This window comes from Haematobia irritans, chromosome 5, assembly GCF_050003625.1.
Source record: "Haematobia irritans isolate KBUSLIRL chromosome 5, ASM5000362v1, whole genome shotgun sequence".
NCBI classification, from domain to species: Eukaryota; Metazoa; Arthropoda; class Insecta; order Diptera; family Muscidae; genus Haematobia; species Haematobia irritans.
In genome coordinates, this window is record NC_134401.1 from 3,189,240 (window position 1) to 3,206,622 (window position 17,383).

The following is a 17,383-nucleotide window of genomic DNA, read 5'->3' on the forward strand; positions in this document are numbered from 1 at the left end:
AACAAAAAATGCTAAAATTACCCTTTGAAAGTTTAAAAAAACCAAGTTATAAAAAATTTAATTAAAAAAACTTCCTGGGTAGTTAAAATAAAGAACATCATTGGGAGTGCATCTTCTGGAAGTGCTTTTAAAGTTGTGCCTTTGGAAGAACTTCCAAATTTTTTTGCTGGGTACTTTTGTGTAAATATATTTTTTCCATTAAAAATCAACAAAAAATTATCGTAATTTTCAAAACCTTCTCAAAAGAACTTGCGTGGAAGTGAAAAAATCAAACGGCACAGGTTCAAATCCCAGCGGGGATGATTTTTTTTATTTTTTTCTTTTTTATTTATTTTCTATTCTTTTTTGCAAAATCTAATTGTCCAAAATTTAAATTTTTACTTAAAAAGGCCTAATTCCGTACTTTCTGAGACTTGTCCAAAATGACTGCATCGGAAGTGGAAAAAATCGATAGGGGGTCCCGGGAAGCGTTTTAAAAGAAATGTTTGTGGACTTGTCCAAAAGGACTGCATCGGAAGTGGAAACAAATTGAAGGGTGAATCCGGGATGCGCTTTAACAGAAATATTTGTGGAACAACTTCCAATTTTTTGCTGAGAATTGTTATACCACGGTGGTGAAATATTCTCTTATCACTGAGGGCTGCCCGATTCCTTGTTTAGAACCTCCTTTTTATAGACGAGTCCGTCCGATCGGCATTTCCCATTACAGTGAAACCACTTAGAGATTTTTTAAAACACTCATAATCCACCGCTGAGAAACGTTTGTGTCCTTTGTCGAAACTGAAATTGAATACCCTCGTTGACAAATTACTCCCTAAGACCACTATCATCTTATACACCTCTTGATGTTACTTTTAGTTAAAGATTGAATTTATTAAAAATTTTAGACTTTACAAATAAGAAACTCCTCTGTTTTCTATTGAATTGTGTCCTTGCCTATATCGTATACATTTAATAATGCATGACTCTATATTTAAGTCAAGAGAGATGGCAATTGCTTGCAGAAATGTTAAGAGCTTGTTCTTGTTTACATCCAACACCACTTGTATAGTTTTTTATTCGTTTGAGATCCTTTAACAAGTTGTTAACTTATTCAAAAGAAAAATAATTGGGGTTTCAAGTATACACCAAAAAGCAAAAAAGGAAAATTCAAAACGAAATACAAAAACAAAAATGGGAAAAAAACGACACAGGGAGTACCCAAATGATGATGAATCAAAGATTATACAAAATATTTAAAAATTATACTCCAATAGAGAGAATATCTAAATTTGTGTAAGAAATTGAAGAAAGTAACGTCCTACACGTGGTGGATTGGTTTATGAATACCTTCAATCTGCGTGCTTTCCTCGTTTGGTGTACTATAAAAAAAAAACACATTTTTTGTAAATTTTTGTACTAAGAGCATCGCTGGCCACGGCAATGTATAACTGATTGACTGACTAACAGAGTTAACGAAGCTTAACGTTTTTCTTGAAAATTTCCATCAGAATGCCTGTTCTTTAGAGGTGCAAACGTTAAATCTCTCTCTCTCTCTCTCTCTCTCTCTCTCCCTCTCTCTGTAGTTTTTCATAATAGCAAAATGCAATTTTCCGGGCTTTTTGTGAAAGGTGCAAAATGTGTTTGCTATTTGTATGGAACTTTGATGCAGCAGCAGCACTGAAATTTGTTATTCCATTTCGCATTTCTTTTTCTGCATTGGAAGAACAAAGGCCATCAGCAAAAAGAAAGTTTTTTACTAGAAGTTTTTGTTGTCGATATTTTAAGGGGGAAAAAAATAAATCAAAAAACACAGCATTTTTATGAAAAGTGAGTAATTTTGTTGAAATTAAATAAAAATGAAAAAAGACAAGTAAGAAACAAACTAAGTTTTTGTTTATACAACAAGACTTTAAGTCTTTAGGGTTAGAGAAAATTTCTTAAAAATATCATAAAAATTCTCATTTAAAATAGTAATTGTCATTGAGATATTTACGCCTTTTCCGGCTGTAAAATGGCCCTTTGATTTGCCGATAATTACAAAATAATAAAGACAAATTTCTATAAAAAATGACATTTTTATTAAAATAAAGTTTATAATCTTTGCTTCAATTTTTCCATTAGGAGACAAATTTTAGAAATTTGCGTCCCTCAGCAAAAGTCGTATGTCTTTGAACTAAGGAAAATTTTTCTTAAAGTAAAGAAAGGCTCAAAGAAGTCGTCCTTAAATTAACTAAAATATTGAATTTTTAAATTTAAGATAAAAACGCTTCAAATATAGGCTAAAACTTATTTTGAGGACTTACCCCCATTTTCATGAAACTCTGTTAGTGCTCCGTTAGCTAACTAACTTTTAAACCGTACCATGGATATTTGTGTCATCTTGCCCATATATTCCACATGTCAGTTAGAAATTTAACTGTTGAAAATTTTTCAGTTAAAGTTAACGGGAGAGAAGATATTTGCAATTTACTTTCTATTAACTGGCAGTTAAAGCTACAAGAAAATGGCCGTTAGCCTCTTACGTTTAAAGTTTCTTTTGGAATTAAGAAAACATTATTTACTTTGGAAGCTTGCGTTATTATTGGGATTGGCATTTGTTTGTACATGAATAGCTTTATTAATATACATACCGCGAAAAGTGAATAAAAGTTTCATAAATTAGATCTGTATCCTAATTTTAATTTTATTGATCCTACATTTAAAGTCAGGCACTTTATTTTAAAGAAGCCGCGTCTTTGGCTCGAAATCAATATCCTTAAGGGAAGGTCAAAATCTTTGGTTCCAAGTAAACTTTTTTGACTTTATATTGAATAAAAATACGTTCTCTATATCAGTCAGATGGAGGAGTTATTTGGATCATTTTATAAAGTTATGAGCATTTTTCCTTTGCAAAATTTCTTGCATTGCATATTACATATGAACACCTAAAAGTATGCATTTTTATACCCTTCACCACTACTGTGGTACAGGGTATAATAAGTTTGTGCATTTGTATGTAACCAAGAAGGAGTAATCATCAACCTTTTAGTATACGGATCGGCTTAGAATTAAAATCTGAGTCGATTTAGCGATGTCCGTCTGTCTGTCCGTCTGTCTGTCTGTCTGTTGATGTATTTTTGTGTTCAAAGTACAGCTCGCAGTTTTAGTCCGATTGTCCCAAAATTTGGTATAGGGTCCTGTTTCGTCTCAAAGACGATCCCTATTGATTTTGGAAAAATCGGTTCAGATTTAGATATAGCTGCCATATATATTTTTCACCGATCTGGTCATAATTGGCGTGTATATCAACCGATCTTCCTCAAATTCCGTACGTCCGAATATTTTATGGGTCTCGAAAAACTTGCGAAATATCAGCCAAATCGGTTCAGATTTAGATATAGCTCCCATATATAGCTTTCGCCCGATTTACACTCATTTGCCCACAGAGGCCAATTTTTTGCTCCGATTTAGTTGAAATTATGCATAGGGAGTAGAATTAGCATTGTAAATATGCGTGCCAAATTTGGTTGAAATCGGTTCAGATTTAGATATAGCTCCAATATATAGCTTTCGCACGATTTACACTCATATGACCACAGAGGCCAATTTTTAACTCCGATTTAGTTGAAATTTTGCACAGGTAGTAGAATTAGCATTGTAGCCATGCGTGCCACAGTTGGTTGAAATCGGTTCAGATTTAGATATATCTCCCATATATAGCTTTCGCCCGCTTTACACTCATATGACCACAGAGGCCAATTTTTAACTCCGATTTAGTTGAAATTTTGCACAGAGAGTAGAATTATCATTGTTGCTATGCGTGCCAAATTTGGTTGAAATCGGTTCAGATTTAGATATAGCTCCCATATATATGTTTTTCTGATTTCGACAAAAATGGTCAAAATACCAACATTTTCCTTGTAAAATCGCCACTGCTTAGTCCAAAAGTTGTAAAAATGACTTAGTTTTCCTAAACTTCTAATACATATATATCGAGCGATAAATCATAAATAAAATTTTGCGAAGTTTCCTTAAAATTGCTTCAGATTTAAATGTTTCACATATTTTTTTACTAATATTGTGTTCCACCCTAGTGCATTAGCCGACTTAAATTTTGAGTCTATAGATTTGTAGAAGTCTATCAAATTCTGTCCAGATCGAGTGATATTTAAATGTATATATTTGGGACAAACCTTTATATATAGCACCCAACACATTTGACGGATGTGATATGGTATCGAAAATTTAGATCTACAAAGTGGTGCAGGGTATAATATAGTCGGCCCCGCCCGACTTTAGACTTTCCTTACTTGTTTTTCAATGAATTATTTTAAGTAGACAAACAGGTATCCCCATAGAAGTGAAAAAGACTATTTTTTAGTAAATAAATATAAATTTATTGTTTGGTCCTTCTTTAATTAGAATAGAATTTTCTTACAGGAGAATATGCCATTTGTTGAAACTGTAATGCCATTGTCAATGTTATGTTTGGAAATAATTATCTCGAGACCTTATAAACAAATTAACTAATGACGATTTCGCTAGCAACACTGTTGCTAATAGTGTCATTCCAAAGTTATTGTTAATTCATAATATAGCTATAACGATATCCAGGAATATTTTTTTTTTCCAAAAATACCAGCTCTAGATCTTCGTTATTTAAGCTGGGCCAGTTAAGCCTATCTCACGTCTATAACAATAATAGGCCTATATGAATAATTTTCCGACCATATATTTTTTTAAGTGGAGCCGGTTTGGATAATTTTTGGCATTTATAAAGTTATGTGCATTTTTCCTTTACAAAATTTCTTGCATCGCAAATTACATATGAACGCCTAAAAGTATGCATTTTTTCAATTAATTTGTTTTTAAGTGGGCAAAAGTGGCCGTCTGTTATAAATCAATAAAAAAGACAAATTTTTTAGTAAATAAATAGAAAATTATTGTTAGAACCTTTTTTCATTGTCATTTTTGAGATTGTAATGCCATTGTCAATGTTATATTTGGAAATCATTATCTTGATACCTAACAAACAAATTTACTAAGGGCGATTTCAATTATGTGAAAATATGTGGCCCTCCTAGTGTTGTCAACCTGCTTTTTTACCTATTGTATTTTCGCCCAAATAATAGTAACATTCCAAAATTATTATTAATTTATAATATAGTGATAGATCCAATAACCAAAAGCTATGACTACAAACTTTATATTTTAACATCAATTTCACGAAAATTATAAATATGAATGCAGTTTTAAATGCTGAATTATTTCAAAAGGATTTACCATATTTAAATTTCCATATTTATAACTTCCTTCTTTCTTAATCACTTTAATGTCTCCAGAGATTTGTCTATGTTGTAGTTTTTTTTATTTTTATTTTAATTTGCATCCATAGTTTACCTTATACTCATGGGGCTGTTAAGGAAAAAACAAAAAAAAAAAAACTATTCCATTTTATCTTCTCAGATAGTGTAGCAAGTTTACTGAAACGGACATAGCCCATGGTGGAGAGGCATTGTAATGAACGTTCATCGGTCATGCGGTTAATGGCATCTCCTCCGTTTCCTAGTTGTTTGTGGTTGTAGATCTTTATTATCTTTATATTGTTTTTTTTTTTTTATTTTTTTATTTTTTATTTTATTTTTTATGAGGTGCCAGTGTCATGTGCAATCCATGTAATTTCTGTTCTTTTACGTTTTTTTTTTTATATTTTACTGAAAACATATGAAAACACCAGACATGCAAACACATTGAAGTGGCAGGATAACAGAGTGTGTCAGCCACATAATTCCTGTGGCAATGGTTATCTGAGTGTGAGTGTTTGTTTGGCACAAAGTTAAGGTAAATCCTTATTTAATGTGAGTGACTACTGAGTACATAAATGGCGATAAAAGCATATGACACTCTGTGTGGTACTCTGTACCAAATGTTGTCTTCCTTCACTTTAAGTAAATATTGAATAAATGATACGACGTTACAAGGAGAATCTTTAAATTAAGTTATTGTAGAGGTGACGAGGGGTAAAATAATGTTCTATAGTAGGAGGTTTCGTTTACATTAAGTCTATTAATAGAATAAATATTATCATTATTTATGGTAAATTATCCATTCAGGTATATTTTACCTATACTAATTCTTGTCTTTCTGTACGGTCGTCTATTTTCCTCATGCCCAGTGTTGCCAGTATTTTTCTGGCTATTGCCCCTAAATTATGATGTTTTCGTCTCCAAAAATCTCCAATTTAAAATTAAATTCCGCACAAAATACATTTTTTAAATAAAGCAAAAGGCTCTACTGTAGAGACTTTGTAATAATTTAAAAATTAACATTTTGTCAAATTCAACAAGCTGTAATATAAGATCAAGATTTCGAACCACAACTCCAAGAGACTGGTGATCGTCTTCCAATTGCTGGAGGTATGAATATGGCAGTTTGGTCAACTTGTATTTATGAACGAAAATTTACTTCTAAATATTCAAGTAGTAAAATTAGGGGGTATACACTTTGGCAAAGTTAGTAAAGGGTGATACGGTCAATATAAACTTGACGTATTTCTTTCAATTTTGCATTTAAAAAACCTGAACACCCCTCATTTTGAAGGTGTGTGTGTAGAATGTTGCTCATATTTTGATTTTGGAATTCACTCTTCAGTTGTCAAAATGCCTTCCAAACAAGAAGAGCAGCGTATCAAAATTTTGCTCGCGCATCGCGAAAATCCGAGCTACTCGCACGCAAAGCTGGCAAATTCGCTAAAACTTGCCTAATCAACCGTTACAAATGTAATTAAAGTGTTTGGGGAACGTATGTCGACAGCCAGGAAGTCTGGATCGGGGGGAAATCGAAAACCGGAAGCCGCTGAGACGACAAAGAGAGTTGCCGGTAGTTTCAAGCGAAACCCCAACCTCTCCCTCCGAGATGCCGCAAATAAGCTGGGTGTAACGTCTACAACCGTGCATCGAGCCAAAAAACGAGCCGGACTATCGACTTACAAGAAGGTAGTGACTCCAAATCGCGATGATAAACAAAATACGACAGCCAAAGCGCGATCCCGGAGGCTGTATACGACGATGCTGACGAAGTTTGACTGCGTGGTAATGAACGACGAAACCTACGTCAAAGCCGACTACAAGCAGCTTCCGGGACAGGAGTTTTATACGGCAAAAGGAAGGGGAAAGGTAGCAGATATTTTCAAGCACATAAAACTGTCAAAGTTCGCAAAGAAATATGTGGTTTGGCAAGTCATCTGTACCTGTGGCTTAAAAAGCAGCATTTTCATAGCTTCCGAGACTGTCAACCAAGAAATTTACGTGAAAGAGTGTTTGAATAAACATCTGCTGCCTTTCCTGAAGAAACACGGTTGTTCCGTACTGTTTTGGCCGGATTTGGCATCTTGCCATTACGGTAAAAAGGCCATGGAGTGGTACGCCACCAACAACGTGCAGGTGGTTCCCAAGGACAAGAACCCTCCCAACACGCCAGAGCTCCGCCCAATTGAGAAATACTGGGCTATTGTCAAGCGGAACCTAAAGAAGACCAAAAAAACTGCTAAGGACGAGCACCAGTTCAAGGCAAACTGGATTTCTGCGGCGAAGAAGGTGGACAAGGCGGCTGTACAAAATCTGATGGCAGGTGTCAAGCGTGAGGCCCGGCAATCCGGATTTGGAAAAGCGAAAGCCTAACTGAATATTTTTCCTGAATTTTATACTAATTGAACTTGAAAAAGAAATTTAATTTGATTTTTTAAATAAACGATTTCATCGATTACACGCGTTTTCCCTTGACCAAATTTTGACCGTATCACCCTTTAGAATTCTACCTGAGATGATAGATTTTTTATTGTTTGGTAGAATTTTTTGATGTTTTTGGTGGAGTTTGCAAAGATGTACTTCATAAATTTTCTATAGAAATAAACTTCTGACCAAATTTTCTACATAGAAATAAATTTTTGAGAAAATTTTCTATATAGAAATAAAATATTGACAAAATTTTCTATAGAAATAAAATATTGACAACATTTTCTATATAGAAATAAAAATTTGAGATAATTGTCTATACAGAAAAAAATTTTTTTTGACAAAATTTCTGTAGAAATAAAAATTTGAAAAAAAATTTTTATAGAAATAAAATTTTGACAAAATTTTATATAGAAATAAAATGTTGACAAAATTTTATATAGAAATAAAATTTTGACAAAATTTTCTACAGAAATAAAATGTTGACAAAATTTTATATAGAAATAAAATTTTGACAAAATTTTCTATAGAAATAAAATTTTGACATAATTTTCTATATAGAAATTTTGACAAAATTTTCTATATTGAAATCAAATTTTGAGATAATTTTCTATATGGAAATAAAATTTAGAGATAATTTTCTATATAAACAAAAATTGTTTTGACAAATTTTCTATAGAAATAAAATGTTGAGAAAATTTTCTATAGAAATAAAATTGTGACAAAATTTTCTATATAAAAATAAAATTTTGATATTTTCTATTCGGAAAAAAAATTGAAAAAATTGTCTACATAGAAATAAAATTTTGAGAAAATTTTCTATATAGAAATAAAATTTTGAGATAGTTTTCTCTATAGAAATAACATTTTGACAAAATTTTCTATAGAAATAAAATTTTGAGAAAACTTTCTATATAGAAATAAAATTTGACAACATTTTTTACATAGAAATAAAATTTTGACAATATTTTCTATACAAATAAAATTTTGACCAAATTTTCTAGAAATGAAATGAAATTTTCTATAGAAATAAAAAAGATTAAACCGATTTCTCGAAAAAATCCCCAAATTTATGGAACCAAATCCCCAACTCTGCAATTTCGTCCCCATTGACGAAAAAGTATCCCAAATTTAGGGAAAATTTCCCAATACTGGCAACACTGTTCATGCCGAACCCCTACCAAAAATTAATGGGTCTGCTTGGTTTATATTAATCCCCAAAGTATTATTAATGTTTAAGAATTTGCTTTGGTGTTTAACGCAACTTGTATGGGTCATTATTCATAGAAACTTTTGTTTTGATGGCTTACGACCACTGTTCACAAATCTTATTACGAAAGACTCAGAACGGAAGTTTTTTAAGCGATTGAGCCATGGAAATCAAAAACAGATTGTAATTAGTTCGTATTTTTTCGTATTTCAGGAAATACAAAATACACTCAAAATTTAGTTGGGATAACTGATTTTAATTTTTGGACGTTAAAAAAAATCAAATAAATAAAAATATTATTTATATGATACCCTAAATGTTTACTGTGTTACACAGATACACAGCATTATACTATAATACACTCATATTGTTTATGGATGAAAATCCTCACCAGACTTAAATCCTGCCAAACGATAATACAGTATAAATAATATATCATGTTTTCCTTCTTCCTCTTTTCAGATACCAATTTGGGATATCGTGAAAATACAATCAAGTAAAGAACACGACTCTCTTCGCATAGGAAAAATACACCCGACCCGACCCGACCTCCCACACACACAAAGTAGAGTGAGTTGGTGAAGTTGAAAGGATTATAATTGAAAGTCAAAAGTGGAGAAATGTGAATTGGATGGCTACCCTATCCGCGGTGGGAAAGAATCAAAAGAATTAAGTAGCAAATATTAACATTCTTTGTACTGGTCTGGTGTCAACGCATGCAAATAAAGTCCTCAAAAGCCTGAAGCATACAGGATTTAGTATCTCGACGGTATTCTATTATTATTGTGGTGTTCTTGGAAAATGTTGTTATTTGACATACCGCTAAATACCCATTAAGTGCAAATTGAAATCACATACACAACTATGGATTCAGTGAATAATTTTGACAATCCTGGCGATTGTCCGCAACCAAGAAATCCCTCACCCAAGATGGTGGGTAATGAAAATAACAGTCCTTCAATAACACAAAGTGGTCAGGATATGTTGGTGGTAATGGGAACAAATAACAAAGGATCGGCAGCCACTGCATCCGCCAATGCTGCTGGTGCTGTGAGTGAGGGAAAACAGTCATCTGCCTCGTTGCCTTTGGCCACAAATAAATTAAAATCACAGCAACTACAACATCAGCACCATCAGTTTCGTGCACCACAACAATTTGTTAAACACAAGAAAGCAGCTTCATCCACGTCTTCGTCGGCCACAGCCACGCATTCGACAACGTCAGAAGCAACCACAACTGCCACAGCAAACGCCTCAAGTCTCACCAATAACAATAAAAAGAGCAAGTGCTGGAAACGCCAAAACAAAACTGCCAAACAAAATACAGGCGGCGGCACCATTAACACAAGCTCCACCAGCAATACAACATCTCCACCCGCTAGCAGTCACAATTCAATTCAACCTGAGGAAAGTCAGGTTCTATCCAAAGCCGATGTTGAGAATATACAAAATCTTAAGAATCTAGTTGGGGGACATACCTATTACCATAACTATTCGCACCATCAGAATTATACGGGAAGTCACCATGGTGGAGCAGGAGGTGGGGGTGCAGCAGGATCAAACCCCAGCAATGATAGTCGTTTAAGTGTGCCTATATCTTCGGATAAATTGGGTTATGGTCATGGTCATTTGAAGCCGCAACTACAGCAACAGCTATTGCATAAAAAGCCTGTAGTCTCCCATCGTAACCACAACCATCACCATCATCATGTGCTATGTGCTGGTTCGGCACACAACATGATGGGACCTGGTGGTACTAATAATGCAATTGTTGGTGGTAATGGTGGCATTGGAGGTAACAACATCAATTTGGCGAATATGTCGTGTTGCCACATAAACGGCTGCGGTAGTCATTCGGCCAAGGATAGTCAATCATCGGGAAATAATTCATCATCGGCAAATACCCCAGCCACCCTGCATTATTGTTGCCTTCGCTCGAAATTCTTTTTGCCGGACAAAAGGCCACGCAAAGGTAATTTCATACCACCCACAAAATTTCTATTGGGTGGAAACATTTCGGATCCTCTAAATTTGAGTTCTTTACAAAACGAGGCGTCAAGTCCATCCATAAATATAACACCGGCCACTACGCCTAGGCAATCGCCAATAACTACGCCGCCAAAGGTCGAAGTTATTATACCACCAAATATACATGATCCTCTACATCTATTGGATCCCGTGGACTCCATGGAATATGAAAAGCAATTGACCTCCCCCATGAAGAGAGGAGGCATTTTGGGTCTGCCAGCAGGCGTGGCAGGAGGGGGCATTATTCTGGGAATAAGAGGAGGGCAAAATCTTAAGGCGCACAAACATAGACATAGGAAAAATCGTAAGCCCAAACGTAAACGCTACGACTCTTGCAATTCCACAACAAGCACTCTGGGAGATGCGCCGGATGACATAACACCGAGTGCTTTGATCAACACCTCGTCATCGACTGAAAAAGGCTTGTCGTCAACGTCAATGCTTTCGGTTTCATTAGATGTGGAAAACAAATGCCAAGATATCAACGATGGCTATATCAGTAGTAGTGGTGGCGGTGGAGATGACGATGAACAAAGTGCATGCTCACCATCTCCTCCGCAACAGCAACAACAGCTCTCACTTTCACACACCATCGAGGCGAAGGTTGCTACTAGTGTCGATGGAAAATCTCCACCTCCACAAGGGTGCTTAACTGTTGATAGTACTGTCACAACTACTAGCACAGATATCAGTGGGGCTATGGTTAGTATGGAAGACCTAAGAGAACGCGCATGTCGTGATTTACGTTTGGAGTTAATATCCACCACTGCAAGCAACTCCTCGTGTGGTAATTCTGTGGTGAGTAGCACAGGAGGTGGTGGAGGTGGAAGGAAACGTAAAATAAGTGAGAGTAACAACTCGCAAAAGTCAAAGGTAGGTCCATTTATTACACTTCAATTTTTACGCTCTGTATGATTTACAACTGTTTCCATTGATTTGTCTTCCATAGAAATATTTCCGTAATGATTCAATGGATAAAATTGTTAGTCCTGTGGTACCGCAACCAGGTACCTGGAAAAGGCCTCCAAGGACAACAGCCACAGGAGCCAGGAAATCAAATAGACGCTCCACATCGATTAGTGAAAGTACCAATACAGACCTGAGTCCAATCGAAGAGATGGCTAAAGGTTTGGTGGAAGGTAAGTTTAGGCCGTAATTTGATTTATTGATTTGGAATCTTTTGTGGTCAATATAATGAGTATGATAGAAAATCAAATATCTCCATGTATTTGAAAAAATTTTTATGTCCTTTTTTTATTTTTCATTTTTTTATTTTACTTTTCAGAAATACCCAGAGATGACACTCCTGATCTGATGCGAGTTGATTCTACTTCAGAAATTGGAGGCATTGGTAGCCCTCTAAGTACTGCATCTGGTGCTACATCAGTTAATACCGGAGAAGCTGAGGCCATGAGTGATGTTTTAAACGAACAAACAACAGACACTTCGAATAACCTACAATTGACGGAAATGTTTAAAAAAGAAATTGCTATAGGTAGTTCGGGCAAGAAAACTCCCAAACCGAAATTCACTCTCGATGGAAACAAATATCGTTATGGCAATTACGATAGATATGCTGGTCTAAGACATTTGAATGAATTTATGGACATACGTCTGCAGGTATTTTTGCAATATCCAGAGCTGTTCAAGAACAAAGATATCCTTGACATTGGTTGCAATGTGGGTCATATGACCATATCGGTAGCCAGGAAATTATCGCCAAAAACAATTCTTGGCATAGACATAGACAAAGAATTGATATCGAGAGCTAGACGTAATTTGGCAATGTATGTCCGTATACCAGCGGAAATGTTGAAAAAGGAGACTATCGATGCAGAAGATTCCAAAGATAACAAAAATGTCAAGATGAAGCCTGGGCGGCGAAGGCGTAAAAAGAAAAAGGCTCTAGTGGACGGTAATAATCAGCAAGGCAATAACTTGACCACATGGCAACAATTTCAACATCACCATTATCTACATTACCATCATCTACAACATCACCATCATCATCATCACCACCATCATCATCACCACCACCACCATCATGGGCATGGACATGGACATGACGGGCCAGCGGAAACAAAATCGGCAAATAGCAACATTGAACCGTCTGAATTCTTTCCCATATCATTTGCATTGAGCTACGGTGGCATTACGCAGTCATCAGCTAAAGTAACTAGTCCCCAAAATCTAGAATCTCAATCTCCTGCCTCCAATAGCACCACTACGCGGAGTACACCGGGTCATCCGGCCTCCAGCAGCAGTGGAGCTGCAAATAAATTTAACAACAACAACAACAATTCCTCTTCGAGCACTTCAAAAATGCTAGCGGAGAAGGGCAAAAATGAATTTCCCGATAATGTCTTCTTTCGCCAAACCAATTATGTGCTCAAGGATGAAAATCTTTTGGCAAATGACACACAACAATATGATCTCATATTATGTTTATCGGTGACCAAATGGATTCACTTGAATTTCGGAGATGCTGGCCTTAAATTAGCCTTCAAACGTATGTTTAATCAGTTGAGGCCTGGTGGAAAACTCATCTTGGAAGCACAAAATTGGGCTAGTTATAAAAAGAAAAAGAATTTGACGGTAGGTTAATGTGGATGAGAAGGCAAGGAATGGAATCTATATCTAATTAGATTATTTTTTTAATTCCAGGAGGATGTGTACAACAACTACAACAATATTGAATTCTTTCCCAATAAATTTCATGAGTACTTGCTGAGTTCAGAGGTTGGTTTTAGCCACAGCTATACATTGGGTGTACCAAAACATTTGAGCAAAGGTTTTAGTCGTCCTATTCAGGTAGGTTTTCCTTCTGGATGTCTTCTTTTGGAATTTTGATATAAACTTATTAATTTTTCAGCTCTATGCCAAAGGTGATTACACTCCAAATCATGTACGTTGGTCAGATGCTTACTACCCACAAACACCATTTGAGGCGTATCGCGGTATCTATGCCACTTTGCCTCCAAGACCCGCTGGAATGCAGTCTTCATATCCCATGATATCATCAACTCGTTCACAAAACTATGATACACCCCAATATACGGGTGGTGGTGGTTCAGGACCATATAGCTGTCGTCAAACCCCCATGCATCAACCCTCCACTTCACAATATTACAATCCGCTGGAGTCGGATTCGTATCAACCTTCCTATGACATGGAATACTTGAATCACATGTATGTGTTTGCTTCACCCTTATACCAAACTGTTTGGTCTCCACCAACCAGTATGCGTAAGAGCTCATCCCATACCCCGGTATTTGGTAGTGTGAGAGATGCCGAACTTGAGGGTGATGGCAATGCCATGCCCGGTGGCAGTTATCATCGCCATGTTTATCCACCTAATGATGAGATCTCCTCGCCCAATGCAAATTCTGGAAATGCTTTCAATTCCATACGTGATCCGGATACTGATGATTCCAATCAACAAAGGCCCCATGTGTATGCAACCAATTGTGAAAGTTCATCTTCACCACACCCCCACAATATGAATCCCAGCGACAGTGAAAATGTCGAAGAAGGCCTAATGATTGACGACGAAAGTCGAACCAATTGTGATTTAAGCGAAGCTTAATTTCACTATACCTTCATCAAAACGAACGGGAAGCAATATGAGAAGAATCCCATTGAAATTTTGAGCAAAAGACAACCTTCTCAATGGTCCTCCAATGGGCCATGGAGCCAAATGCAGAAACAAAGTTTAAAACGCTTAATAATATTTTTGTATTTGAAATATATATTACCACTATATATACAAACACACAAACACACACATACAAAAATATTAGATTCAATTTTATGTAAAAACATATTAGAGAAACAAAACTCAACAAATCGCATATAAGATTAGAGATAAAAATTTAAATTTTTATGATTTTATTGTTTTTTTTTTTTTGTAAGCCGGGGTTACATATTTTATATAAACATATATTTATTTGTTTTCAATATACATATAAAGTTATACATATATATATATGTACAAACATAAGAAATACCTCCTTAAGGCTATACATAAATATACATACATATATATTTGTAATATGAATGCGCATACATAATCGAAAGATTTAAAACAAAAAACACAAACTTTTCGGAACCACTTTCAAAATTAGAATTTTATTTGTGTGTAAATATCCACCACCACTCCCCACCAACCCGACCTCTTTCCTTTTATCTTTGATACAGTTGGTACTACTACTAACCCATGTTTTTGGGAAAAAGAAACACTCTTTGTGTGCATTAGAAGCATAAAATAGCCAACAGTTGAGTTGTATTTATTGGCCATTGCCACCAGTGATTTCCATGAAATGAAATATACCAGGCCAAATATTTCTATAAATTGATTTTTTTTTGCTGAAACCTTTGGTTTAAAATTATTTGTTTATAGAAATGATTGAGCTACTATGAGTTTCATAAACTTGGTGTAATTTTTACGTTATCAAACTCAACATTTGTTTGTTTTTGATTTAAATATGAATTGTTTTTCTTTTTCTAATGTAATATTTAATCAAATATGTTTTATAATAATCATGAATTACGAAAAGCATAAAAAACCAATCTAAAATAAAGTTATAATGAAGTTAATTATAAAAATAAAACGCAAATTTTAATTTATTTTAAATGGATAACATAGCAATTGGTCGGAATTGTTTTTAGAAAAAATGCGACTCAAGTTTCGGCCATTTAAACATTTGTTGGAATATACCTTTTTTTATATTTCAATGCTAATTCAATTATCGAATATAGTGTATTAAAAATGAAGTCATAATTACAGGTTTTTCCTTTGCAATATCAGGGTGTCTCCAAAAAATATGTACACATGAGTCACGCGTGCTTTATTTTCAAGAGCCGTGTCAGAGACGTGACTGTGCGTATGTAAAATTGAAAATTTTGCAGTATCTCCGATGATATTTTTTCTTAAATGTGGGAACTAAGTTTGGATTAAGACGCTAAAATCAAAATTAAATCTACAAAAACAAAATAAAATGAAATCATTTTGTTGCGAATTTTATTATAACTTGATGGGGAATGATCCAATGCAACAATTGAAAAAGTTTATTTTCTGCAAAATAATTTATTAAAGAAACGGTACCGTGAAAAAATTGCTATTTTGGCGCGATAATGCCAACTTAATTGCAGCCTTTATGGAAAATGATGATGAAAAATTGCATGTTACTATCAATATTTATTTACAGATGTATACTGAGCCAATTACAGATAATGAAAATGGAAAAGCAGGTTTTTTTCGATATCTGTCGGAGAAAGATATCGGAAAAATTGTTTTCTTATAGCACGAACAGCAAATATGTGAAGGGTGGACATCCCTGGATCCATGTTATACCGTGATGTACACTCATAAAACAATATAAGTTGAAAACAGAAAATGATGTTTGTTGTTATAGTTTTATTTTGTTTTGTGCGGACAACATTTCCTAATCAAAGTACACATTTTTCGAAAATTCAAATCTATGAGACAATTGCCGTATAACATTTTTAGGTTATAAAATGTTACTCAAAGAATTTTCAAGAACCATAACTAGATTTTTGTATATTCCTACCTTATACACCCATGTTAGGATATTCACTTCAATTCCATTTTCACTATTCACGCCAAATCCACGAATGTGAAAGTTGTGCGTCCTGAATTCCACCGTTTTATACTTTTCTGTAATCAGCACAAAGCCCCATGGAACCCGCAGCCAGGATGGAAGTCAAAATAATTGAAATCAAGAGATTTTTGTAATTAAATAAATTTATTACTAAACAAGTAAGGAAAGTCTAAAGTCGGGCGGGGCCGACTATATTATACCCTGCACCACTTTGTAGATCTAAATTTTCGATACCATATCACATCCGTCAAATGTGTTGGGGGCTATATATAAAGGTTTGTCCCAAATACATACAATTAAATATCACTCGATTTGGACAGAATTTGATAGACTTCTACAAAATCTATAGACTCAAAATTTAAGATGGCTAATGCACTAGGGTGGAACACAATTTTAGTAAAAACAAATTTAAGATGGCTAATGTACTAGGGTGGAACACAATTTTAGTAAAAAAATATGGGAAACATTTAAATCTGAAGCAATTTTAAGGAAACTTCGCAAAAGTTTATTTATGATTTATCGCTCGATATATATGTATTAGAAGTTTAGGAAAATTAGAGTCATTTTTACAACTTTTAGACTAAGCAGTGGCGATTTTACAAGGAAAATGTTGGTCGAAATCAGAAAAACATATATATGGGAGCTATATCTAAATCTGAACCGATTTCAACCAAATTTGGCACGCATAGCTACAATGCTAATTCTACTCCCTGTGCAAAATTTCAACTAAATCGGAGCAAAATATTGGCCTCTGTGGGCAAATGAGTGTAAATCGGGCGAAAGCTATATATGGGAGCTATATCTAAATCTGAACCGATTTCAACCAAATT

General features: G+C 34.7%; 1 protein-coding gene across 1 annotated transcript in view; it reads left to right on the forward strand.

Moving 5' to 3' along the window:
- Positions 1-15,542, forward strand: part of bin3 (bicoid-interacting protein 3) — a 39,549-nt gene extending 24,007 nt beyond the window's left edge. Inside the window, exons 2-6 of the mRNA XM_075313817.1 lie at positions 9,367-11,805; positions 11,882-12,071; positions 12,218-13,527; positions 13,597-13,743; positions 13,805-15,542. Of these exons, the coding sequence (XP_075169932.1) occupies positions 9,769-11,805; positions 11,882-12,071; positions 12,218-13,527; positions 13,597-13,743; positions 13,805-14,518 (4,398 nt within the window). The 5' untranslated portion in view covers positions 9,367-9,768 and the 3' untranslated portion in view covers positions 14,519-15,542. The remainder of the gene's footprint in view (positions 1-9,366; positions 11,806-11,881; positions 12,072-12,217; positions 13,528-13,596; positions 13,744-13,804) is intronic.
- Positions 15,543-17,383: the final 1,841 nt, after the last annotated feature.